Source organism: Ambystoma mexicanum, chromosome 13 (assembly GCF_040938575.1).
Source record: "Ambystoma mexicanum isolate Mex_15411 chromosome 13, UKY_AmexF1_1, whole genome shotgun sequence".
Classification (NCBI taxonomy): Eukaryota; Metazoa; Chordata; class Amphibia; order Caudata; family Ambystomatidae; genus Ambystoma; species Ambystoma mexicanum.
Genome location: NC_090938.1, coordinates 129592374 through 129618162, shown reverse-complemented (window position 1 = coordinate 129618162; position 25789 = coordinate 129592374). Strand labels below are relative to the sequence as shown.

Here is a 25789-nt window from a genome sequence, read left to right as displayed (position 1 = left end):
CAGCAAACGGTCAAGAACCTGGAGGACAGAGTGGAGGAGGCCGAAGGAAGGGCCCGCCGGAACAACATCCGGCTGCTCGGATTACCGGAGGGCATCGAAGGCTCGGACCCCACCAACTACGTGGAAAACCTCCTGCTGCAGGAGATCGGCGCGGAGAAACTATCGCAGGGGTTCTCCATCGAAAGGGCTCACAGGTCGCTTGCCAGGAGACCCCCGCGAGGAGGCCCGCCCAGGCCCATGATAGCAAAAGTATTAAACTACAGAGACCGTGAAGTCGTCCTGGCGTACTCTCGATCATGGGGCCAGATACTAAGGAATTCGGCCAAGATCGCTATTTACCCCGACTACACCTTCCAAGTGCAGATGAACAGAGCTCAGTTCATTCACTCCAAAGCCAGGCTGAAGGCCGCAGGCTTGAAGTACATTCTCCTATATCCTGCAAGGCTAAAAGTAATACACAAGAACAGAGCCCATCTATTCGACACTCCGGAACAGGTCCGGGACTGGATGGATGAGCAGCAATTACCTGACATCGAAGGCAAGAGGCGCAAGCCGCGCTGACACACCTACCGGAGACTGCTGTAACGAATTTGCTTAATAACTTAACCCCAAGAGCAGCTGAAATTATCCTTTCTCGCGGAACACCGAAGTTCCAACTCCCTCGACCCCCCTGGAGCTTGTTTTTTTTTTCTGTTTTACAGGGTACGTTTACCCGCCCGTAGGGCACCCGAAGACCATGCCTGGTCCTAAGGAGTGGAAACGGGACAGTCACGACGAGGAGTACCTTGTCAGACCAGTTGTTTGATGGGGAAGTTTTTTCTTAAGGAAGGGGGAGCCAGAAACCCGCTCCCTAGTTGGGAACCCTAAAGTTAAAGTACCGAGACCGCAGGACTACCCTATTACTACAGCACCTCTAACGAGACCTCGACTAGGTCCGGGGCAGGAGAGAGAACACCACCACGACTATGGCTGAGAGAATAAAAGTGATGACGTGGAACGTCAGAGGCATGAACAGCTATGTCAAACAGCGAAGGATCCAAGCATACATGAGACGCTGCAAGGTAGGGATCGCCATGCTCCAGGAGACACACCTATCTGGGGAGAAACTGACGGCGCTAGCTAAAAGTTGCCGGGGGACCTTGGTGGGATCCTCCTACTCCTCATACGCTAGAGGGGTCCTTGTATGGATTAACCCGACAGTCCCCTTTATAGTTACGGACACCAAGACAGACAATGAGGGCAGGATGGCACTGGTGCGGGGTACCCTGGAGGGAAAAGACCTATGCCTGATTAGCACTTACGCACCTAACCATGACGCTACGACTTTCTTCCACTCCCTGTACTCTAGATTAGGCCCCTACGTAAATAGCAGCTTGATATGGGGTGGAGACCACAACTGCACCTTAGATCCTCTCAAAGATAGGTCTGACACCAAACACTCCCGCCCGTCCCCCCCAGCCAAGATATTATCCAAACTGATTTCTCAGTTGTCACTTTGCGATCTGTGGAGGGAACTAGGTCCGGAGAGACGAGAGTACTCCTTCTTCTCCCCGCCGCATGGCGTCCACACAAGGTTAGATTACATGCTGGTAAGCCAGGAGCAACAAGCCACTTTCAGTGAGGCACAGTACTTACCCAGAGTATTATCAGACCACTCGCCCTTGTTGGTCACCTGGGAGGTGTACCCGCCCAGACCCCCGGTTCCCACGTGGAGACTGCGGGCAGAGGCACTTCTGGATGTGGCCCTCAGGGACCACGTACAAGACAGCACAGATGAATACTGGCTCAATAACCTAGGCAGTGTAGAGTGCATCAGCACCGCATGGGAGGCGTATAAGGTGGTTATGAGGGGGGACATGTTGGCTGCAGTGGGAGGGGCACAAAGGGTCACTATGAATGCTCTGGCGGAAGCAGAAAGAAAGTTAGGGGTGCTAGAGAACAAGGCAGACCCGACCCCAGAGCATGTACGGGAAATAATAACGCAGAGACAGGCCTGTCTGTCGCATTGGGAGTCCCTGGGGAAACTAAGCTACGCCAAACACACCAAAAGGACACATGCCCTGGGAGACAAGCCTGGTAAACTCTTGGCCTGGCTGTACAAGCGGGAAACCCCTAGGACCCCTATTTGCCACATTCGTAGATCGGATGGCACTACAGTGCACACCCAGGCAGAAATCAACACAACCTTCTCTGAGTACTACCAGGACCTATACTCCAAAACCCCGCCCTCGCTGAACACCGGGATCGAGGACGCCCTAGACTGCATAGAGTTGCCCAAACTGGACCCACAGTTGGCCGTAGCCTTGGAAGACCCGATTACCCCAGACGAAGTCAAGGCAATCATTAGATCATTAACCTCTGGGAAGGCGCCAGGCATGGATGGTCTCCCTGGGGAATTCTATAAGACATATGAGGAGACCCTTGCCCCACTGCTGGCACAGGTATACAACGAGTCCTTCGAACGTGGCACACTCCCTGACTCCATGAGGGAAGCAATAATCATCCCCTTACTGAAGCCCGGCAAAGATGGGACAGATTGCGGTTCATATAGACCACTCTCCATGCTCAATGTCGACTGCAAAATACTGTCGGCACTCCTCGCCAACAGATTACGCAGAGTGATCCCCCTGCTAATCCACCATGACCAAACAGGTTATGTACCCGGGCGCTCTATCACCGAAAATTTACGCAGGTTGCACCACGTCATATACTGCACCGAGCGAGATACCCAGAAATACGCAGTGGCATCACTCGACGCCACCAAGGCTTTTGACTCGGTTAACTGGGAATGGTTATACGCCACCATGATTAGAATGGGCATTGGACCCACTTTTCTTAAATGGACCCAATTGCTTTACACCCACCCTGTTGCTAGAGTGGGCACCAACAAGACGTTCTCTGACAAATGGCCCCTCCACAGAGGCACACGACAGGGATGTCCCTTATCCCCCATGCTATACATCATTTCTGTAGAGCCAGTGGCCGCGTATATACGGCAGGAATACGGTGGGGGAGGCATCATACTAGATGGAGTGACACACCTCATCTCCATGTACGCAGATGACACTCTTCTCTACCTACATAACCCTGAGCACCTCCTCCCCTACATCTTGGAGACACTGGACTGCTTCCAAAAACATACAGGCATCCAGATAAACAAAGACAAGTCGTGTCTCTTCCCCCTCGCAGCACTATATAGCAATGAGTGTGGATCCCTGCCCCCACTGGCCCTTCAGTGGCAGGTGACTTCCTTCAAATACTTGGGTATCACCATACACCGTAGCCCGGCTACTGAACATATTCTCAACACAGTCAGAACAAAGGACGCACTCACTAACTCTATGGCTTTCTGGGGGAAACTCCCTCTCTCTGTGGCAGGAAGGGCGGGACTCCTCAAAATGGTAGCGCTCCCACGCCTACTGCACTGCTTTACCAATGTCCCCTACAACATCCCCCCAGCCTTTTTCAGAGACCTAAACAAACTCTGCAGAGGATTTCTGTGGCAGGGAGGCAGGCACAGAGTGGCGCTTGACATCCTTCAGGGGCCCTACGAGAAGGGCGGACTGAAAGTCCCCAATTTCGAACTATATTACCTGGCCAGCCAACTGAAGCACGTAACGCACTGGATGGCAGATGAAACCACCACAGACACCAGACTTCTCCAACCGGCTCTGCCGCGACTGCTACTTCGAGACTTGTTGTGGGTCAAGAATGGGGCTCCACAGGGTCACCCATACCTGGCTAAACTAGGAATTCAGCTCTGGAAGCGGGCCTGCAAAGCTGTGGGGTTGAAAGACCCATACTCCCCACAGATCTCCATCGCCGCAGTCATGGCGAAACCATCCTGGGGGAACACTGAAACACGCTCGGTGTGGGAGCCTTACGGAGTGGCAGTACTGGGCGACCTCATGCATGAACATGAACTTTTGGCATTCCCCGACCTCTGCGAATTGACGGGCCTGCCTGCCGGGCAGTTTCTACTCCACAGGCAGTAACATTGGCCTTAAAAAATAGGTGGCCTGATACAGACAATCGATTCACCGAGAACGAAACCATCGAAACCCTACTAGACACTGCCGAGGGAGGCCACGAAACCTCCAGAATTTACGAAGCCCTATTGCTGGCCTCGACAAAGAACGAACTAAAATGCAAAAAGAGATGGGAGTGCGAATTGGGCCTTGTATTTGAGGACAACACATGGGAGAAAATAACCCTCTACCATAAAAAGACCTCCAGGAATGCTCGCCTCCAATTAATACAGCTGTATATTACGAACAGAGCCTACCTTACGCCTGATGCCATATCAAAGTTCAAAGGGGCCTCGCCACAGACCTGTCCCAAGTGCCACGCGCCGCGGGCAGGAATGACCCATATGTTCTGGAGCTGTCCAGAGGTCCTGAAGTTTTGGGCCCGGGTGAAAGAAAGGGTGGCGTCGGCCGGGATCGAAGTGGAAACTCATACTCCTACAGCTTGCATATTGGGGACATACACGCGAAGCAGCAAGAACAAACCCCTAAATAGACTCATAGACTTGATTTACATAACAGCTAAAAGGCGCATAGCCATGGGCTGGAAGAGCGCACGGGGTCCTAGCGAGGCCCTTTGGTGGTACGATCTCAAGAGGTGGATTGCTGCGGAAACGGCGGCTTGGGAAATGGCAATCCAAGTACAAAAACTAGACTCCAGTGCAGATCTTCTTCGCTGGATAGAGCTGACGGAGCCACTTCTCCGTCCAGCGACACCTGACAGCACACCGAACAGTCCTGCCAGCCCCAGCCCGGCACGTGAGCACATGGAAGACTAGGTTTTTATTGCGGTCTCGGGGGAGGGGGGGGGGTGGTTGTTGAGGGTATGTTAAAGTTAATGTTCTGTTATCATACATACTACAATGCTTTGCCTATGCGCAGTTTGTTACATGTTATCGAAAAACCAATAAAGATTTTCAAAAAAAAAAAAACAATGACATAAAAAATTGCTTTATGGGGGACATTAATGGGAATGCGCGGAGTTAAGCTGGTCATGACGTAAAACGGCTGCTGAATTTCAAGGGTTTAGTTGCGTTAAATCTGCACAATTTAGCTGCACCTTAACTAAGGTTTTTCTGTGATTTAAATACATATATGGGATACATTACTCACCGTAATCGTATTTCTAACGTTTGTATCTGCCTAGATTCAATTGCTATACATAGGCCGGCAACTAGTGGTAGCCCCAGAGTATTACATTTTTTGTTGTCGGAACTCGAAAAAGAGATGTCAACAGGGCGTGCCAATAATACTATCCCTAGTGTGATGTCCACTATACCCATAGTCCTTCACGCGTAGAGGTCCCTCAGATTGTTTTGTTTCTGATATGAGGTAGCATGAAGTGTAGCGTGAGTACAGATGTAATAAAGCAGATAACAATAGATCAAGCCAGAAAACATCTATGCACCTTCTACTCCACAGGGATCTAAGCAGATACAAGCATCAGAAATACGATTACGGTGAGTAATGTATCCCTTCTGAGGCTTGTGTATCTGCTTAGATCGCATGCTATGCATAGATGAGCCGCAGTGTCTGGAGAAGGTGGTGGGTTCTGAGAAGGTACAGTGGCAAATAGATATTTTAGTACTGCTTGTCCCACCTGTGAATCTGCTTTAGAATGTCTGTCAATGCAGTAGTGCTGAGTAAAGGTTTGAATAGAGCTCTGTGTAGCTGCTTTGCAAATGGCGTCCAGAGGGACGTTTGCAATAAAGGCCAAAGTAGCTTCTCTACCTCTGGTAGAATGAGCTCTTGGTGTGAAAGGCAGAGTTTTGTTTGATAGAGAGTAGCAGAGTTGTATGCATTTCACTATCCATCTGCAGATGGCGTTTTTTGAAACGTGATTGCCTTCCCAGACAGGTGCCATGGAGACAAACAGTTGGTCTGTTTTTGTAGCGGTCTTGTCTTGTTTACACAGTAAATTACTACCCACCTTACATCTAGTATATGGAGTTTTTCTCAGCTGAGCTTGAAGGGGTTTGAAAGAAAGCTGGTAGTTCAATGGACTGGCTGACATGGAACTTAGATATGAACCTAGGTGAAAACCTAGGGAATAGGCACTTTTTTAATTGGGACTACTCACCCATATGTCATAGGCAAAAAACCTTTCCTGTGCAGTTTAGACATAGCGGGAAGGTTGTTGGAAACCGCAGCAAAAATGATGACCTAAAAAAAGAAGATAAAGATTAAGAGAGCAATATATAAGTGCAAAATATAAGATATGCAACTTTAGAGGCAAACACTGAGTGACAACTGACACACAAGTATGTCAGAACTGAATCTCATGACACATGAAAACACTAGAGCACAATCTCCAGTCTAAATATTACTGCAAAGTGAACTGTGTCAGAGTCCTTGCATTGTGAACTGGACCATACCTGATCCCATTGAATAATATGTCATTTCACATTGCAAAGTCAAAGAACAGCATAGCACAGATATCAAGAGCATCCTGGAACAAGACACAGCATTTCAATGCATTACTGATAAAACATAAGACAGACATTGTACCACTGTCCCACATACAAGACAGCATTTGTAAGCAAAGCATGAAGAGTAAAGGTTCAGGCACATCACATAACTGTATGAAGGCGCTAAGGCATGCAGTGTCATATTACATAGGAACATAACATGACAAAGAAAGAAATAATCAATTTCTTTTTCAATTCAACATTTTATTAAAGCATTTAGTAACAGATACACACTTACAATAGCATAGCATTGTGAAGCATAAATAATACAGAAACTCAGGCAGAGGCAGAAGCATATGGTGTTGGTCGATACACCCTCCTCCCTCCCCTCAACTTTTCGCATAGATCAGCCTTGTAGCCAACGGGTTAATAGGGGCCTTCTGGTGAGGCCTGAGAAACTATAAGTTACTCACCGTAGTGACTAACGTACTCTTAGTCCATAGTCCCCTTTCCTCCATACTGTATGGGTGTCCCTTCCAAGGGACGGGAGACAGAACCTTTTTCACCAGAAAAAACCTTCTTCCCCTTTATATTTAAAGGTGCGCGAGGTGCGGCCTAGGGACTATGCGCTGCCCTGACTCCTCCCTGTGGCGCCACACCTCAGTCTCCATTGACGTGTCGACAATAAGATTTAACATTGCCTAATGACACCATTCTTATTAGGGGGAGGTTGGTGGGACATATGGAGGAAAGGGGCCTATGGACTAAGAGTATGTTAGTCACTACGGTGAGTAACTTATAATTACTCTTACATCCCGTGTGCTTTCCTCCATACTGTATGGGCGATTACAACTGACTGTAGCTCCAGGGTGGAGAGGAGACCCTCCTTAAGCATAATAGGTTCCTGAGAACCGCCTCTCCGAAAGCCGCATCAGATCTAGAGCCGGCATGCAAACAGTAATGCTTGCAGAAAGCCAAGGGACAGGCCCAAGTGGCCGCCCTGCTTCTGACTTGCCAAGGGGCATGGCTTAGGAATGCGATGGCCGTTGCCTTGGGTCTGACTGCATGGGCATGCATGTTGGCCGGGAGCGGACTGTGCTGGCCCTCGTATGCTTCCTTGATGGCAGAGACCATCCAGCGGGATATGAAGGCCTTAGAGGCCTGATAGCTTGGCCTCGAGCCTCCGAAAGTGACAAACAGAGCGTCCGACTTGCGGAAGACCTTGGTCCTGTCCAAGTAGAATTTTAGGGCACGCCTGACATCCAGGCTGTGCAGCATTCTCTGTACTTCGTCCTTGGGATCGGGAAAGAACATAGGAAGGACTATTTCTTCGTTCAAATGAGATGCAGATGGAACCTTGGGCAGAAATGCTGGGTGCGTCCGCATGTCTACCTTGTCCTTGTGAAAGGTGGTATATGGTTCAGAGGCGACCAATGCCTGGATCTCGCTGACTCGGCGAGCCGAAGTAAGACCGACAACTAAGGCCGTCTTAATGGTGACCAGCCTAATGTCCGTGTACGCCATTGGCTCGAATGGTTTGTGCGCCAGGGCGCCCAAGACTATGTTAAGGTCCGACACAGGGTGCGGCCTCTTGATGGGTGGGTAGTGCCTAGCGAGACCAGTCAGATGTTTCTTGACGATAGGGTTGGAGGAGGAAAAAATGCCTTCCTCCGAGTTCCTGTAAGCCCCAATGGCTGCAAGGTATGTACGACAGGTGTATGCCTGAATGAGCGAGGTGCGCAGAAAAAGAGAGCATGTCGTCCAAATTGCAGTCCAAGGGGTCAATTCCCTTGGAGTCTGCCCAGTGGCAGAATCTGGTCCATTTGCTTTTGTACTGGGCCCTGGTGGCTTTGCTCGTGGCGCCCTGTATGACCTCCAGATTGGCCTGTGAGAGGCTAAGGTGCCAAAGCGTTACCTGCTCAGGTACCACACTGTGAGGGTTAGTTTCCCTGATGCGGGGTGGATGATTCTGCCCCCCTGCTGTGCCAGAAGATGTGCTGGGCCTGTTGGAAGGTGTATCGGGGGCACCTCCGAAAGGCTGAGTAGCTCTGAAAACCATGGCCTGGCCGCCCACCATGGAGCGATCAGAATGATGAGGAGTCGGTGAGACTCCTTGATCTTGCAAATTACCCTGTAGATCAGGGGAGTAGGAGGAAAGGTGTAGGCCTTCATCCCAGTCCACTAGATGTGAAATGCATCGCCCAGGGAGCCGGGGCTCTGACCCTGGCAGGATGCGAACTGGGGACACTTCTTGTTGTGCCAGGTGGCAAAGAGATCCACTTGGGGATGACCCCACTTGTTGAAAATCTCCTGAATAACGAGGTTGTTTAGCTGCCACTTGTAATTGTCCGCTCCTAGCCTGCTGAGCCTGTCCACCTCCAGGTTGGATTCCCCCGGGAGGTGGACTGCTGAGATGTAAATGTCGTTTTTCAGGGCCCATTCCCCACATGCTGATCGCCAGCCTGCACAGAGGAGGGGATCTGGTGGCTCCCTGCTTGTTGAGGTAGTACATGCTGGTCGAGTTGTCTGTCTGGATGAGGACAACCTTTCTCTTGAGAAGTGGTAGGAATGCTCTGAGCGGTAGCCAGATGGCGTTCAGCTCCAATCAATTGATGTGGTATTCCTGCTCCTTTCGAGTTCAGGTGCTGTGGAACAAGAGATCGTCCAGGGTGGCTCCCCAGCCCTCGAGCAAGCAGTCTGCGTGATGGTGGCCTGCGGAGAGGGCGGCTGAAAGGGCTTGTCCGTCTGTAGGTTGAAGTCCATCGACCACCAAGTTAGGTCCGGGTCGAGAGATGGAGGAACGTTGATCATCTCGGATTGCAAGCCCCGCTCCTGATTCCATGAGGCCGCGAAGTGCAGCTGAATCCTTCTCATACTTAGTCTTGTGTGCGACACGGCTAACAGGACCGCCGCCAGTAGACCCAGGAGATGTTGGTACCACCATGCTGAGGTCTCTTCTCTGCTGAGGAAGTGGGCGGTGGCCTTCTTGATGGCCGAGATTTTGTCTTCCGATGGGAAAACCCTCTCGGAGCCCGAGTCTCAAATGAGTCCCAGGAATGTCAGTCTGCATAGGGTGCAGCTGTGACTTCTTGAGGTTGAGCGAGAAGCCCCGGTCATGCAGTGTGTTCATAAGGTTATGGGAAGAGTGGCAAACTGCTTCCGGAGATGTAGCCCTGATGAGTCAGTCGTCGAGGTATGGGTAGAAGTGGAGGCCTTGCTGCCTGAGGAGGGCCGCCACGGCGTTCATGAGTCTGGTAAAGATCCTGGGGGCCGAATTGAGGCCAAATGGAAGGACTTTGTATTGGAAATGATAGCCCATGATCTTGAACCGTAGGAAAGAATGATGGGGCTGCCAAATCGGGGCATGTAGGTACGCGTCCTTCAGGTCCAGGGAGCACATCCAGTCTCCCTTGTCCAATGTCTCCGTTATAAAAGATGGCATAACCATCTTGAATTTTTGCAGGGGTAGGAAGAGGTTGAGGGTGGAAATGTCCAGCACAACTCTCAGGCCCGCCTGGTTCTTCTTCTGAATGGCGAAAATCCTGGAGTAGAAGCCAAAGCCTCGCTGGGAGGCTGGGACTTCCTCAACTGCCTAGCTCTCTGCGAGCGACCGGATCTCCGCCAAAAGAGTTGCTGTCCCAACCTGTGGGAGGGGAGGAGGGAGGAGAGGCTTGAATAGGAAGGCGGTACCCCATGGATACTACGGAGAGGATCCAGGGGTCCGCGAAATTCTGGCACCAGAATTGTGCATGGAGAGAAAGCCTGCCCCCCACCGGAGACAGGTGGACCCGAAGGGCCATGTCATGCCTTCTTTCCCTCAGAGGATGACGCTGAGCAGGGGGACTGGAAAAAGACCTTACTCCACCCCCCTTTTTGTTGTTTGCGCAGGTTCTGAGACGGCGAACAGTCCGGCTGCCTGGATCTGCGCTCCTGGAAGCCACGGAACCCTGCATATGTACGACCCCTTTCCAAGCACTGCTGAGATTGGGTGTGCGATTTAGCGTGATCTTTGTAAGAATGGATAAAGACTTTGCGGTTTGTGAGCTGTTCTTCTTCTTGTCCAGCTCTTCGTCCATAGAGGAGTGGAAGAGGCGCCCCCCCCCCCCCAAACAGTAGATCTAGAAGACGCTCCAGGACATCCGGGTTGAATTTCGTTGCCCGGAGCCAGGCTGTCCTCATGTCCGTGGCAATGCAGATGGCACAGCCCGAGGTATCAATATGAGCCACTGTGGATTCCATGAGGTCATGCGCCACGAGCTTGACTTCCGCTAGCCCCGCCTTAAGGCGTGATTGGCATTGGGTGGGGAGTTCCGGGAGGAAGTCCCCAATTTCCCGCTATAACCGTTGGTTGGAGGCAGCTAGCATGGCATCTGCGTTGGCCTGATGCAGGTGCAAGGAGGCGTTGGAGTAGATCTTCTTGCCATACGCCTCCAAGATCTTCTCCTCCTTGCCTAGCACCACCGCAGAGGAGGAGGCTGAGGACGACTGAGGCTTGGAGTATAGTGATGCTGCAGCGATCACCGAGAAGTGTGGCTGAGGATGGGTCGAGAGCAAGAGTGTATCCCCCTCCATCTGCCTGTACTTGGCGTCCAGACGTCGGTTGACCGGCTGGACCGAGTGGAGCTTGAGCCAATGCTTCTTGGCCAGGGAGACTACATCGGTTTGCAGTGGAATCCCTGTGTTGGCAGAGGGGCGTCTTCTGAGGACTTTTCTACCTCGGGTTGAGGGAGGCCCAGGTACTCCGCCAGGCCAGCAAGACGTTCATGGAAGGTCCTGACTGAGGATGGCGTGTCTGGATCCTACTCCTCGTCCGTATCCTGCGTATCTGGAGGATCTTGTGGAGGAGGAGGAGTAGATGGCGCCTGAGGCTGGGGTACAGGGACCAGAGGTGGCGGAGGTTGGGGAGTTGGCTGTGGAACCGGAGGAGGTGGCTGCACTGGGGCCGGGGGGCCCGAGGGAGGCGTCTGTGGTGCCGTTAGCATGGCGGGGAGGACATCCCCGACTGCACTTTGATGATAACCCCCATCTGAGGAGACCTCATGAGGCCAAGGAATTTCTCGAAGAGCACCTCCTCACTGGCCAAAGAGGTGGCAGGGGGTACCAACACGGTAGCGGGGGGCTGCTGGAGCCGCTGCGTACCCTGTCCATATGAACGCAAAGGAAAGTTGCCCTGCGCAAATGAAGGGTAGACTGTAGGCCACGTACCTGGTTGAGACCACTCCCACCTTGACATTCGTTCTTCGCCGAATTTTTGGAACGGCATCAGACGGGTGCCCCTTTCTGGCGAAGCAGCCATTTTGTCAAGCTGCCTGCCACGTGATGCTCGGCCCGCTGGGCCCGGCCTCGTCTAAGACTCTTGCGTGTGGATCAAGAGGCCTACCATGCTCCTCGGGCCTCGGCCCGGTAGGTGTGACACCCTCGACCCAGGGGTCGGTACAGCTACGTTTAGGCACCCCCTCGGACGTATTGCCGGTATTAGGATGTAGCGCTTCAGATGTATTGCCAGTGTTAGGGCATAGCCCCTCGGCCATTGTGCCGGAAAAAGGGCATAGTCCCTCGGGTTTGGACCCGGTACAAGAACCTTCCAGTCCCTCAACACTGCGCCCGGGAGGATCCGAGGATCCCTCCACCCGAAGGCCGGTAGCTGTAGTAGCCTCAGTTTGCATGCCAGTAGAAGGACCTGAGTCCCTGTGAAGGAGTCTCTGTTGCGGGGTGCGCTGGAAAATATCGGCCCTACCTTGGGCCTGGTTCGATGCTTCACGAAGTTCTTCAGATCCTCTGGAGGCGACCTCTGGAAGAGCTCCCTCCACCTGGCTAGTCTGTTCTTCAGCGCCTTCGAGGACAGCGAGTCACACACCGAACATGAATGCCAACCGTGGTCTGGGCCAAGGCAACGTAGGCAGAGGGCATGGGGGTCTGAAGTTGGGAAGAACCCATTGCAGGATGGACACCTGCTGAATCCTGTAGAAGTCGACATGCGCCGGGGAGGAGCATGACGCCTGAGGACCGAGTACCTGAATGATAGAAAAGACAAAAAAGACAAAGAGGGGAAGTATCCGCGCATGGAATTACATGGCCGAAGCCAAACCCAGGAGCGCTGGTGAATTCGGCCTGTTCCCGTTGATGTGGAAAAGGGGAATGGGGTGTGGCGCCGGTGGGCGGAGTCAGGGCAGCGCATGCTCCCTGCGCCGCGCCCCGCGCGCCTCTAAATTTAAAGGGGAAGGTTTTTTCTGGTGAACAAGGTGAAAAAGGTTCTTTCTCCTGTCCCTTGGAAAGGACGCCCATACAGTATGGACGAAAGGGGACGGGACGTAAGAGTATTGTTCAGAATAGTCCATAAAGGGGGCCCAGGTATTCAGGAAGTGGTTCAGGTTTCCTGTGCGAATGGCTGTGACTTTTTCAGCTACTGTAATTTCCCAGCATTTAGAGCAACACATTGGGACCGAGGGGCCGTCCGAGTGCTTCCACAGTTGAGCCATTGCAACCTTCGCCGCTAGCAGGAGGTGTGTGCGAAGACGAGAAGCTCGTCCCAAAAGCGGCAATTCCCCTCCCCCTGTTTCCCCAAAGAGTATGATTCCGGGACCCCACGGGAATGCGAGTCCAGTGATTGCCTTCATGTGGTTCGTCACTTCCCGCCAGTAAGACTCTGCTTTGGGACAGGTCCACAACAAGTGGAATAGAGTGCCTTGGATGAACACCCTCGCCAGCACCCCGGGGAGACTTCAGGGTTAGATTTATTCAGTTGGGCTGGGGTGATATAGTACCTGTAACATAGCTTATATCCTCCTTCCCTATTTGTAATACATTGCGTGCTCTTGTGTAGCCTTTCCCACATCTTTCCCCAGTCCGCCACCTCTATTTCCCGTCCCAGGTCCCTCTCCCAATCAAGCATGTACTTACCTTTTTTCCCAGGGTCAGATCTATCTAGGAGACGGTAGAGAGTCGAGATCCTGCCCTTGGGTGCTGCTGAGTTTAACGAGAGTTCCAATGCAGTTAGGCCTCTGGCCCCGCTCTCCCTAACCAATTTATGGGAAACCTAGTGTTGGGTTTCACCTGCTCTACCTCCCCCACCCCAAATCTCTCCTTGCAACCCTCGAATGTGATGGGGAGCCCCCGTCTAGGAAGTCTGACAGCTTTTCCAGCCCACCTTCCTTCCATGGCAAGAAGCTGTGTGGGGGATTCCCTAGGGTAAAGTCAAGATTATACCAGATGGGCGTGAGCGGGCCTCTTCAACCTCTAATGCCCCATTTCCTCACTGCAGCTTTCCAGCAGCTCACAGTGACATTTCTAGCTGCGATTGGACCCAAGTTGGTTTGGGCTCTGATAGTGGGCAGGTGGGGAAGCCTCGAAGGGCACCAGGCCTCTTCCAGCTGCCTCCATAGTGGTTGATTGGTGGATTGAGTCCAGGTGTACGCATGAGACAATTGTGCTGCGAGCGCATATCTAGCTACATCTGGAACACCCAGCCCTCCCATGAACCTTCCTCGAAGCATAATTTTCTTTGATATTCTGGGCTTCTTTTCACCCCAAACGAATTTTAGTATATTTCTCTGTAAAACGCATAGTTCGCTCGATGGGATGTTCACCGGAAGTGCCAGGCATTGGTATACCAATCTGGGGAGCAAGTTCATTTTCACGGAAGCAATTTGCCTGAACCAGGAGATCTCCTGGTTTTCCCAATGCATTAGGTCTCTCCGGAAATCGTCCCATAGCTGAGGGAAGTTGCATCGGTACAGACGGGAGATGTCGCTGGGGATCTGCACCCCAAGGTATTCGAACGCAGAGTCTGCCCAGGGAACTGGCAAATAAGGACCAAGCTCTGTCTTTTGCATTTCGATAAGATTAATCGCCAGCGTTGATGATTTGCCTGGTTTAACCTGAAACCCGGAGGCCTGCCCAAATTCCTCAATCTCCTCCCAATGGGGACCCAGAGATGCACTTGGAGAGGTTAGGGTTAATAACACATCATCAGCGTATAACGCAATCTTATATTCGTGTTTCCCCACCGTGAGTCCCCTAATTTTCGGGTTGCGCCAGATTCGATTCGCAAAGGGCTCCATTGATAACGCAAAGACCATTGGTGAGGCCCAGCCTCGTTCCCCTAGTAATCCTGATTGCCTCGGACCTGGCACTGTTCACCCGTAGCTGGGTAGAGGGGTGCTGGTAGTTAGCCATGGTCCACTTAATAAAGTTTGGGCCGAACCCCAAGTGTGAGAGCACCAAATTGATATAACCCCAGTCCACCAAGTCAAAGGCTTTGTGGGTGTCCAAGGACAGAAACACCACGCCCTCCTCCATCCTCTGGACGCTTTCTATAATATCAATGGTTCGTCTGATATTATCTTGTGTTCCCCTACCTGGGATGAACCCTGTCTGGTCGCAGGAAATAATGTTCGGAAGGTGAGCTTTCAGTCGAGTGGATAAGACTTTCGAAAATATTTTCCCATTGTTGTTCATGATGGTAATTGGCCTGTAGGAGGAAGCCTGCTCTGGATCCTTCCCCGGTTTGCGGACAAGAATCGTTAGTGATTTCGCCATAGACTTGGTGACTGAGCCTGTTGAGAGAAAGGAATTAAACAGGTTAGAAAGTTGTGGGGCCAAGGTTTGCACATCGGTTTTATAGAATTTAGCGGTGAGCCCGTCAGGCCCCAGGGTAGTGCTTTTTAAGGATTTAATGGCCTCGATTATTTCCTGTGCTGTTATTGGATCTTCGAGGGATGATAAACGGGACTCAGGGCGGGGGTCGAGGGATAATAAGAATGAGGCCAGTTTCTCGTGGGCTGGGGGCGGTCCAACCATTACAGCTTCGTGGTGATCCACCAGCTCTCCCAGCTTATCCACCTCCGAGTATCGAGCTCTACCGTCAGCAACAATGAGGCGGGAGATGTTATTTCTGCAGTGTATCTTTTTAAGCTTATAAGCAAGTATTCGATTCGCTTTATTGCCTTTACTATAGTAGAATTGTTTTGTGAAAGCTAGAGTCCTGGCGGAACGATCAGCCCAGTGCATTTCAAGTGCAGTGTTGGCTTTCACTAAGGCCCTCTGTATTTTTCGTGTCCTAGAGGATTGTAACTCCTTTTCCAAGGCTGCCACTTCTTTCTCTAATTTTGCTGCCTCTATTTGCGACATCCGACTCCGTTCCGCCCTGTACTGATGAGTGCACCTCTTACTACCGCCTTCATTGCGTCCCAAATGGTAGCTACCCCCCATGTCAGAAGCAGTGTTTTCAGCGAAATAGTAAGCACCTCGCCAATTTCTCTTCTGACGACATCATCCAAAAGGATGGGGGTCATAGAGTTTCCAAAACCGTTGGGGGGGTTGAGTGTGGCCCGTTATGGTAAGGGCTGCAGATACAGGGGCATGATCCAAGAGCGTTCGGGTGAGAATCTCCACCTTGTGCAGACATAGGTAGATATCACTTGAGATAAGTAGAAGGTCTATATGTGAGAAACCCCTGTGTGCGTGTGACTAATGAGTGTAATCTCGTGCACTGGCGTTAAACAATCTCCATGCATCCACGTTTCCGTTTCTCTGAGAAGCCTCGCGAAAGACAGAGTTTGGGTGTAATCTGGTTTAGTTGGGGGGAGAGCTTTGTCCATTAGAGGATCCGGGACCAGATTAAAATCCCCACCTAGAATGGGAACCCCCTCCGCGAATGTGAGAATAGTCGGGATTAGGTCGGAATTTAATTTATCCTGGCCAGAGTTTGGACAGTAGATAGCGGCTATGGTAATAGGGCGTTCCACCAAAAGTCCCTTCACCAGAAGATATCTCCCGTTGGGGTCCCTTTTAACCGTAATTCTGGATAGGGGACCCTTTTACTCAATAGGATAGCTACACCCCTTTTCTTTGAACCAGAGGTGGCGAAGAATGCCTTTTTGAATATCTTAAATCAGATGCGCTTTTTGTCTGCTTGGAATAAATGAGTCTCCTGGAGGAGTACTATATCCCGCAATAGCAGGTCGAGCCTGTGCTCCACAGATCTGCGCTTCCCAGGGTAATTGGGACCCTGGACGTTCCAGGAAAGGAGTTTTAGCGTGCAACTATCATCCTGTCCCATGAGGAGAGGTGACAAGTTTGGCTACAAAGAGTGACCACGTGCCTGCGTCACATATTGCTGCAGAATAAATGCTAAGGCAATGTGCATCTGGGGAATGAAATCAGCTATCTTAAAATGTGCAGTGCAGTAAAAATAAGCATAAAGATGAGGCATAAAAGGCTTACGCCAGTCTTTACACTTGTTTCACCGCTCTAGGGCATTTTAATAGTGTTTGAAGACAGGATCAGAAATCTGCTTGCTCATTGTTCTTCCCTGCTCTGCTACAAAACCTCTTTGATGTAAGCTTTTCTTGGAGGAGTACAATGAATGGATTCCTATGGAAGACACCTGTATTTAACACCTGTTAAACCAAGCAGATTCCTTACGAATGTATTGTAGATGCTTTCTGTAAACAATTATTTGCAGGAGACATTACATCTTTTACAAAATGGCACAACAAATTAAGGTTTTGATACCTTTTCATTTAATTTAATTTAAATTTAATAATAATATGTATTCAGCCAACAACTGGCTTTACATATAAATTAGAAGCCATCATGGTCTAAAAGAGTACGTTAAAACTGGTCTTACATAGTACTACACAACAGATAAAAAGGACCAACATTAAAATATGCCATGAGAAAGTTGTCTAAGTACATTCAAACATGTCTCATAAAATGTCATCAAATGGTAGATCAAATTTACATCATTGCCCTCTAGGAACAAGTGAATTGCTCTAGGACTTCAGGGGTGTTTCAGTTTTAGTGTTGTGAGGCTCTTACAATGGCATATGATGCTTTCAGCTGTTTCAATTAACAAGACTCCACATAATCTACACCATCGACAAGTTCTTTCAGTACCAGGTTTGGCACCAACAATTTCAAGCGTATCTGACACATTTGAATTTAAACAGTAAGCATTTCCTAACTATTTTGCTATTAGGAAAAGCTCTCAAGTATTCGGGGGTTTCAGAACGCTCTAGCCACTGCTGAAAGAACATGTCGCTGTTTACATTTGTTGCCAAGCACACCATACCTCTTTCTGTTCCAGCATTGTGTATCACATATTTCAGGTTATGCTTATTTGTTGCTTGCGTGTAACCTGTCCAATCATTTTCTCTATCATTATACAATTTTTTATAAGTGAACATGCAATGTCCAAACACTCCAAAGATTCACTGTTGTCAATGCACCTAAAAGCTTTCACTACCTCTACAATTGTGGTGTCGTTCTTTAGGTTACATAACTTTACATACAGCATAGACACTTTGTATTCCATAATGTTGCCTATTCACATCATGTTGCATTCCAAGAAGATGTATTCGATCAGGAGGGTTTTTGGCATCTTGAACAAAATTCTTAGGATTTTAGCTTCAGACAGGTTCAATTCCTTTTTTTGTTTTTTACCCTATACTTCAACCTTGTATAGAAGGCAGGGTAAAACTTTCGCTGAGTATAGCAGCAGGATAGTACTTAGCAAATACCCACCTTGCTTTCCAATAAAGTGGCTTAACGCCATGGTGATTTTCATACATTTGCATTTGTTTTCTAGCCACTGCGCTTTCCAACTCAGTTTCTGGTATATAACAACTCCAAGATATTTGTAGCAATCTACCTGTTCCACTTTCTGATCAGCAATGCCCCATCTCATATTATTCGAAGAGCTACATGTTGTTTTCCCCGTAAAGGCCATTATTTTGGTTGCTCTAGATTCATTCTCAAACCATTCTCATTTGCAAACTTCTCTAGCACTGCCAATTTATCCTGTAATCCCTTGGGTGTATAATCCAATAACAACAAATCGTTTGCATAGCCTAGCCAGACGATTTTCAGAGGGCCCATTTTGACATAACACGTTAAGGTGGTATTCAATGCTGCTGCCAAATCTGCCAAGTACAAGTTACAAAGAGTGGATTCCAGTATGCAGCCTTGTTTGACACCTCTACAGTTCAGTGGTAGCATTTTTTGGTCGTTTTGTACAGTCAGACCTTTTTTTCGGTCCGATCGTACAAAACCGATAAACCAGGCAAACACAGATTAGACAGTTTCCAATTATATGTGTTAATGTGAGAAGAATACATACGCAATTAGAGAAAGGAAACAACCCCGGAAGCTGCAGGGCTTACCTTATTGGAACAGCCGCAGAAGGACTGCCCGTCCCATTTGCAGGTCTTCAGCGTGCTGCTTATGCAAGCAGTAGTGTCTGGTAAATGTGTGGGGCACTGTTAAGATGAATTTCTGAACTCTGTCCTGGTGGGAAGAGGTTCAGAAGGCCAGCCTGGTTTTATGGTACATGGTAACCTTCTGGACAAGCCAGACCAATCAAGTTAGCATTGGCGGCGGTCAAGACTAGGTCTCAGGAGGTTCAAATGCGGCAGTTGTGCAGCTCTGTGGCTTTCATCGGCGAAGTTACAGTGATGATTCCCAAACAGGACAGTGGCGATTTCTCCGCTCCTGGTGGATGGATCAGGCCAGTTTCACTCCAGCAGGCTTCAGGGCACAGGGGGACACAGCAGCAAGACACCTGCAAAGTTCGTCACCATGGCTGGGCGACACAGTAACCGCGGGTACACCGGTTAGGGCGCTCTCTCTTTACTTCAGACCTGGGAATGCCAAGTGTACGAAATGCAGTGTGAGAGTGCCATGTACACAGAGCTTGCGATGTACCCCGTTTCAAGGACAGAGCTTGCGATGTACCCCGTTTCAAGGGTCTCCTCAAAACGGTGGCGGTGTCACAGCAAAGGACCTTCGCAAGCTGGTCAGCCCACAGGTTGGCCCACTGGTTGGCCCAGGGACACTTCGGAGAAGGCTTACTTTCAGGGTTTGATAAAGGTGCCGAGAATAGTTGGTCCCACTATTCTAATGGGTCGAAGCGTCTTTCGATCAGATGGAGAGGGGTCCAGCGAGACGACAGTGGGCTCAGGGTGCCAAACCTTCCAGCGGGTCACCAGTGGTTGCTCGCCTCGGCTTCGTAGTTTCAGGATACTTGGATCCTATCCTAGTTTCAGTGAAAACTCAGGAGATCGACCTGGTATGGGTGTTTGGGGCCTTCTCTTATTCAGAATCTCCTTCGTGCCAAAATGAAGAGGACCCAATGGGAGATCTGCTCACATACAGGCACAACAGAGGTGGACCAATCACAGACCACGGTGGTCCCAGTCATTCACAGCAGACCAGACTCTCTGGCACCCAGGATGTGTACTGGAACCAGACAGTCCAGCTCACATCCTGGAAGCACACATATAAGGCATGCAGAAGCCCACAAAAGCTTGGCGTTTCGCGGGAGAATGCATGCCCAAATAAGGACTTGCCCTGGGTCGGCTCGACCTGGGGAAGGCAAAGGGGCAAGATGGCCAAGGGACAGGACAATGAACCTTGTGGCATGGCCATTTTGGAGCCAGGCCACCTTCCTGTGCCAACCGCGGTAAACGCGGTTCGCATGGCAAGAAAGGGTTAAAATAATGCGAATAGATAAGCTGCCACCAGCTGGGCAAGGCACCTCTGCACTTCTCCTGAAAAATCCTTTCAGGGAGTTTTGGGTCTTAAATAATGAAAGGAAGACCCAACCGCACTGTACTATAAAGGCACATTGTACACTTGTAACATGTTGCAGAAAAGTTGCAACAGTGGAGAGGACTAAGGGAAACAATGTCTCCCAGTACTGACTGTCTTTGAGGGCATGTCAGTTTCCTCATAATAAATTGAGCCAGTGGAGTACAGCTGGGGGTTGTGCTCCACTGGCAAAGTCAGGGTATACAACTGGAGGGAAAACCTCACATAAATGGGAATCTTTCTTAACAGGCACTGCCCATGTTGCGACCTGGCAAATGTCTCTGATGGGTACTCCAGACAAGAGAGCCGCAGAGGCAGCTGTGGCTCTTGTGGAATGCGCTCTGGGAGCCGTTTGCAATGGCCTATTGGCCGTTGAGTGGGAGGAGATTGTAGATGAAACCCATCCTGAGATGCCCTGTTTTGATAGGGATTTCCCTTGTTGGATGGACCAAAGGTGACAAACAGCTGCTTGGTCGATCTGAAAGACTTTGTGCGGTCTAGATAATAGTTCAATGCCCTTTTCATGTCCAGAGAGTGCAGGGCTCTCTCCGCTGGTGAAGTGGCATTTTGAAAGAATGTGGGTAGAGTTATGGTCGCATTTTTATGAAACTCTGATGGAACCTTTCGGATGAAATGAGGATTAGTATAAAGTACCACCCTGTCTTTCATGAATGATAGATACGGAGAGCCTACAACCAAAGCTTGCAGCTCTGAAACATGTCTGGAGTTCTTAATGGCGACCAAGAAAGCTACCTTCCACGTGAGAAATTAGATGTGTGTTGAAGACAAAGGTTAGAGCGAAGGCTTTATAAATCCTGCCAGGATCAGGTTCAAGCTCCATACAGGTGGAATCCTTTTCTTTGGCAGAAAGGTACGAAAAATCCCTTTTAAGAAGTGCTTGATTAGCCTGTCATTGCAGAGAGGGGAAGATCTTCTTTTCCGTGTAAATCTAGAAATTGTAGATAAGCGCACTTTAATGGACGAGATCGCTAGACCTTCTTTAGCAAACTTTAGCAAGTAAGGAAGGATCTGATGAGGTGTTATAGACAGTGACTGCAGGTTGGGCTGTTGTGCACACCCTGCACAGAATCTCTTCTATTTTCAGCTATAGGAAATGCTGGTAGAAGGGGCTCTAGCAGCTGCTAGAATTTGCCAGCTGTCTTGAGGGATGTTCAAATGACCGAATTCGGCGTGGTAAGGAGCCACGCTGTTAACTTGAGGGAGCCCGGATCGTGATGAAGTATCATCCCATTGTTCCTGGATAGAAGATTGGCATGAGATCCTAGATGGATTGGATTGTCCACTGCCAGCTGTAGGAGGTCAGAGAACCAGGTCTGCCTGGGCAAGTACAGAGCTACCAATATTATTCTGCAGCAGCCTTTGCATATCATCTGTACGTTTTCCTGATGAGAGGAAATGGAGGGAACGCTTAAGCGAACACTCCGTTCCATGGGAACGAGAATGCGTCCCCTTGAGAGTCGGAATAAGGAATCCTGCTTGCAAATTTCTTGCATTGTTTGTTGTCGGGAGTGGCGAAAAGGTCTAGAGGGGGGTGACTCCAAATTGAGAAAATCTTGGATATCTGGATGTTGTGCAGTTGCTATTTGTGTGACTGCGAGGAATCCCTGCTGAGGGTGTCTGCTTGCTTGTTCTGTATCCCCGGCAGGTGGAAGATCTGAAGTAGAATGTTGTGTTAGATGGCCCAATGCCAGATGGTCTGCGCTTCCTGGGAAAGGGTGCTTGACCGCGATCCGCCTTGTTTCCGCAGGTAAAACATTGTGGTTGTGTTGTCTGTGAGAACTCGAACCACCAAAACCTTGATTAGTGGGAGGAAGGATTTTAAAGCCCAATGCACAACCCGTAGTTCCAGCACATTTATGTGGAGGACGGCTTCCTCAGGGGTCCAGAGATCTTTGACTTGGTGCTTGTCCAAATGAGCCCCCATCCCACCTGGAGGCATCGGTCACAATCGTTAGATGGTAATTTGGTTCTACCAGGGGCATTCCGTTTGTGATGTTGCAGGGGTATGTCCACCATTTCAGTGTGTTTGATAGAGTCAGAGTGATGGTAACTTTGTTTGACCAGGAACCCCAGATTTGGGACCATCTGGTAGCCAGAAATGTTTGCGCCGGCCTCCTGTGCAGCCTGCAGTGGGGAATTAGAGGAACACAGGAGGACATGATCCCCAGGAGAGCCATGCATGTACGGACCGTGACTAGCTTGTTTGGCGTGTACGGGTTTGCTAGTATTATTAATTTCTTGATTCTGTCTGATGAGTGTCTGGAATTCCGTAAGGAATTGAGTGCCCAGGAAAACCAAATTCCTTGAGGGAACAGTGCAGGATTTTTTATAATTTATTGTAAAGCCCAATTGTTGGAGCAGCGTTTCTGTGTGTTTGAGGGAAGACCAGGCTTGTTGATATGTTGAACCTTGAACCAGCCAGTCGTCCAAGTACGGATAGACATGGTGGCCCTGTTTTTGGAGGATGGCTGCTACCGGTGCCAGGCACTTCGTGAATGTCCTTGGTGCCAATTTCATGCCGAATGGCAGTACCCGAAACTGATAATGGCTCTCGCCGACCACGAATCTGAGGTACTTTCTGTGCCTTGGGTGTATTGGCACGTGGAAGTATGCATCATTGAGATCTAACGCTGCAAGGTATTCGTGGGGCTGAATGGCTTTTATGACCTCCTGGAGTGTTACGATCTTGAACTGCTTTTTGATGTTCTTGTTTAGCCCTTGTAAATCCAGGATAGGGTGCCACTTCCCGTCTGGTTTTTTGACGCCAAAGTACCTGGAGTATACTCCCTTTTCTCTTGCTGAATGAGGAACTCTTTTGATGGCTCGTTTTCTTAGCATTTGACATATCACCTGCTGTAAAATCTGGAGGTGCGGGTAAGATACCTTTATGGGAGGTATGAGGATTTGTGGGCGTTTGAACTCCAACTATAGGCTGCACTGGATTGCATCTAGAACCCACTTGTCCTTTGTTATTGTTTGCCACTCGTCGAGGTAGAATGCCACATTTCCCCCCTCCTGTCTGCCCCTGAGGCAGTCATTGTTTTGCCTTATTTTGCCTACCTCCGTTGGAGGTGTCAGATCTTTGCTTTTGTTGCCCTTGATGGTATTCTCTGTTGAGCTGGGAGGATTGGTAATTCCTCTTGTAGCCCTGAGAATAGTATCCGGGTCTACTATAGTTCTTATTGTCTCTAGAGGTTGAGAACTTTGAATTACCCAAGGCACCGCGAAAGGAGCGAAAGGACCGCCTGCCCTGCAGGGCTGTAAGAGACCTAGCAGTGTCCGAATCTGCCTTCATGCCTTTAAGGGCCTCATCAATCTTGTCCCCAAACAGATTTTCCCCTCTACACATGGCATATCGATGACTTTGTGTTGTACTACCTGACAAAAATCGGTGAAATGCAACCATGCTTGCCATCTGAGGACTACCCTGTTGCCAATCTGTTTGAACCCCGTTTCAGCAAGGTCTATAGCGATATTGATGCTGTGATTCAAGGCTTTCTCCCCTTCACTCACCAGCATCATGGCTTCTTTCCTCTGTTGTTCCGCCAAGTGTTCCACTGTATAAGCCAGATGGTGCCACATCTCTCGATCATGTCGAACAACTATTGACAGGGCATTTGCTGCTTTGCCAGTTGTTGCCCCAATCGTGAGAACCTTTTTTCTGAAAGCATACATTTTACTGTTTTCACTGTCTGGAGGAGTTGGGCACTTATGTTGTGGTTCGAGCCTTGAGGCTTGCTGCCGCTGATACGACTGACTCTAGAGCGGGATGCGAGGTGAGGCATTTTGGTGTTGTGTCTAGAGCCTTAAACTTCTTATCCAGCCTACCTTTAACTGCCGGCTCTGTAAAAGGATGCTTCAGAGTACGGAGACCCTCCTGCCAAACGTGATCCTGAATGGGTATGGAAAACACTGCCTTCCTGCGTTTACCCATATGGTTGAAGAGGAAAAAGTCCTTCTTCTCCTCTTCTGGAATCAAACCAAACTCATGGCATGCTTTAGACATCATGGAGTGAAAGGCCCCAATGTCATCTGCAGGCGAAGGTTGAGTCGGGCTACCCCCCGCGTCTTGGTCAGGATTCTATATCCCACGTGTCGGCTCTGCGTGGAGACGAGGAGGTGGTGAAGCTTGTATGCCTCTGACCTGTGTCCTGGTCTGTGGCGACCAATTCCCCTCCTCTTGTTCTTTTCTATGTGGACTAAATCCTCATGGAGGTAGAGGTTTACGAGATGTTTGGATCCTAGGGATTATACCCTGGTCTCTACAAGGTTGGTTTGGTGGTCACTTTGATGTTGTGGAGTAAGTTGATCTTCTCTGTATGGTCAAATTGTCTGGGCCTGGGGGAGCAGAAGCCTGGCATCAAGCTGCCCCAAAAGTTACTGTAGTGTTGTAAGCACTTGCAGAGAAAGCAAGGATTGTGGGTTTATAAGGGGGTATCGTGGATGTATACCGCCTATTCCAGCAGGTATTGATTGTAGAGCAGGTGTCTGAAACCTTAGAGATGTGTCTTCCTCTCTAGATAGTCCTTGGATAGGAGGATTGGAAGTTCCTTCTTCAGGATCGGAATCAATGACACTGGGACATTCCTCTGGCGGAGGCTCAAAATCTGATGTAATTTCATGCTGCAGAATGTCTTCTGGTATGATATCTGTGTAATCTATGGGAGACATTCCTAGGTGAGCCCAGTCATGGTCAACCGCGCCCCCCCCCCCCCGTTGGGGTTTTCAAAATACCTTAGGGGGCAATATACTGTCCTGCATAGGTACTTCCGAGGTTGTCCGTCTTAGTGATGGTCGACAAGTGCGTAGGCTTTTCTCCAGACGATTTTTGCTTTTTGGTTGTCGATGAGATGGTCGTCAGCGAAGTAGTCGTCATCGAGGTACTCGACGACGAGGGATGAGCCGTTGACCCTGAAAAAACTGTCGTCGATGACTCCATCGTCGGAGTGGACTCCAACAGGGATTTGTTTGTCGACAGGTGTCTCGATGTCGATTCATGGCCGGAGGAAGATCGTCGAGATTCTGATGACGAGTAGTGTTTCTTTGTCATCGAAAATGAAGAGGAGGTCCTCGTAGTGTAACGCTCACCTGATTCTCGCAGAGGCGCCGGTCTTGACTGGGCGACTACCGTATCTTCAAAGGTGATGTGTAGCACCCGGTTGGCTCTTTGGGCTGGACCTCTGTGCACTGTATGCCTGACGTGTAGAGTAAGATGTCTGCAGATAGAAAATATGGGGTTAATGAACTGGGGTTATTGGGGTGTCCCTATCTCTTTCCTCTTCTCCTCTCCTGTAGACCCCCAAAGGTTAACGCTCTCACCTTAGGTAAGTGAATGCCGAGCTCTCCATCTGCCTCGGGGCAGGGTGCTGTAACCAGTTTCTTCACTGGATAGGTAGCGCAGGCCTCTTGACTTCAGGGGACTGCTGTCCGTCGTTTACTGCACGAACGGTAAGTTTCGAGTCATTCAAATGTCTTTAAAGTCTTTAGTAATGATGTCTCTTGTTTTGCAGGGTTCCGGCGATGGCGGATGACGGGCTGAAGTGAGTTGAAGATGGAGCCCGTGTGATGAATAGAAGCGCCTGGAAGCACGTAAGTAAGCGCTTGTTGCCTGCTTCACTATGCGCTCTAACTGTCTTTTTATTTTGCAGGTACGAGTTCGGAGCGGCTGCAGGGTGCCGGAATACCCACTGGATTAGATGTGGAAAGGAGTAATGGCACATGAGTATTAAAGTTCCCCAATGTCTT

At 49.8% G+C, this 25789-nt stretch overlaps 1 protein-coding gene across 3 annotated transcripts in view; it reads right to left on the bottom strand.

Moving 5' to 3' along the window:
* The window catches only part of SLC26A8 (solute carrier family 26 member 8), a 3396452-nt gene that overhangs the window by 1722673 nt on the left and 1647990 nt on the right, over positions 1-25789 (bottom strand). For all 3 annotated transcript variants that reach the window (XM_069633436.1, XM_069633435.1, XM_069633437.1), the window contains exon 9: positions 6106-6188. In XM_069633436.1, the coding sequence (XP_069489537.1) occupies positions 6106-6188 (83 nt within the window). The remainder of the gene's footprint in view (positions 1-6105; positions 6189-25789) is intronic.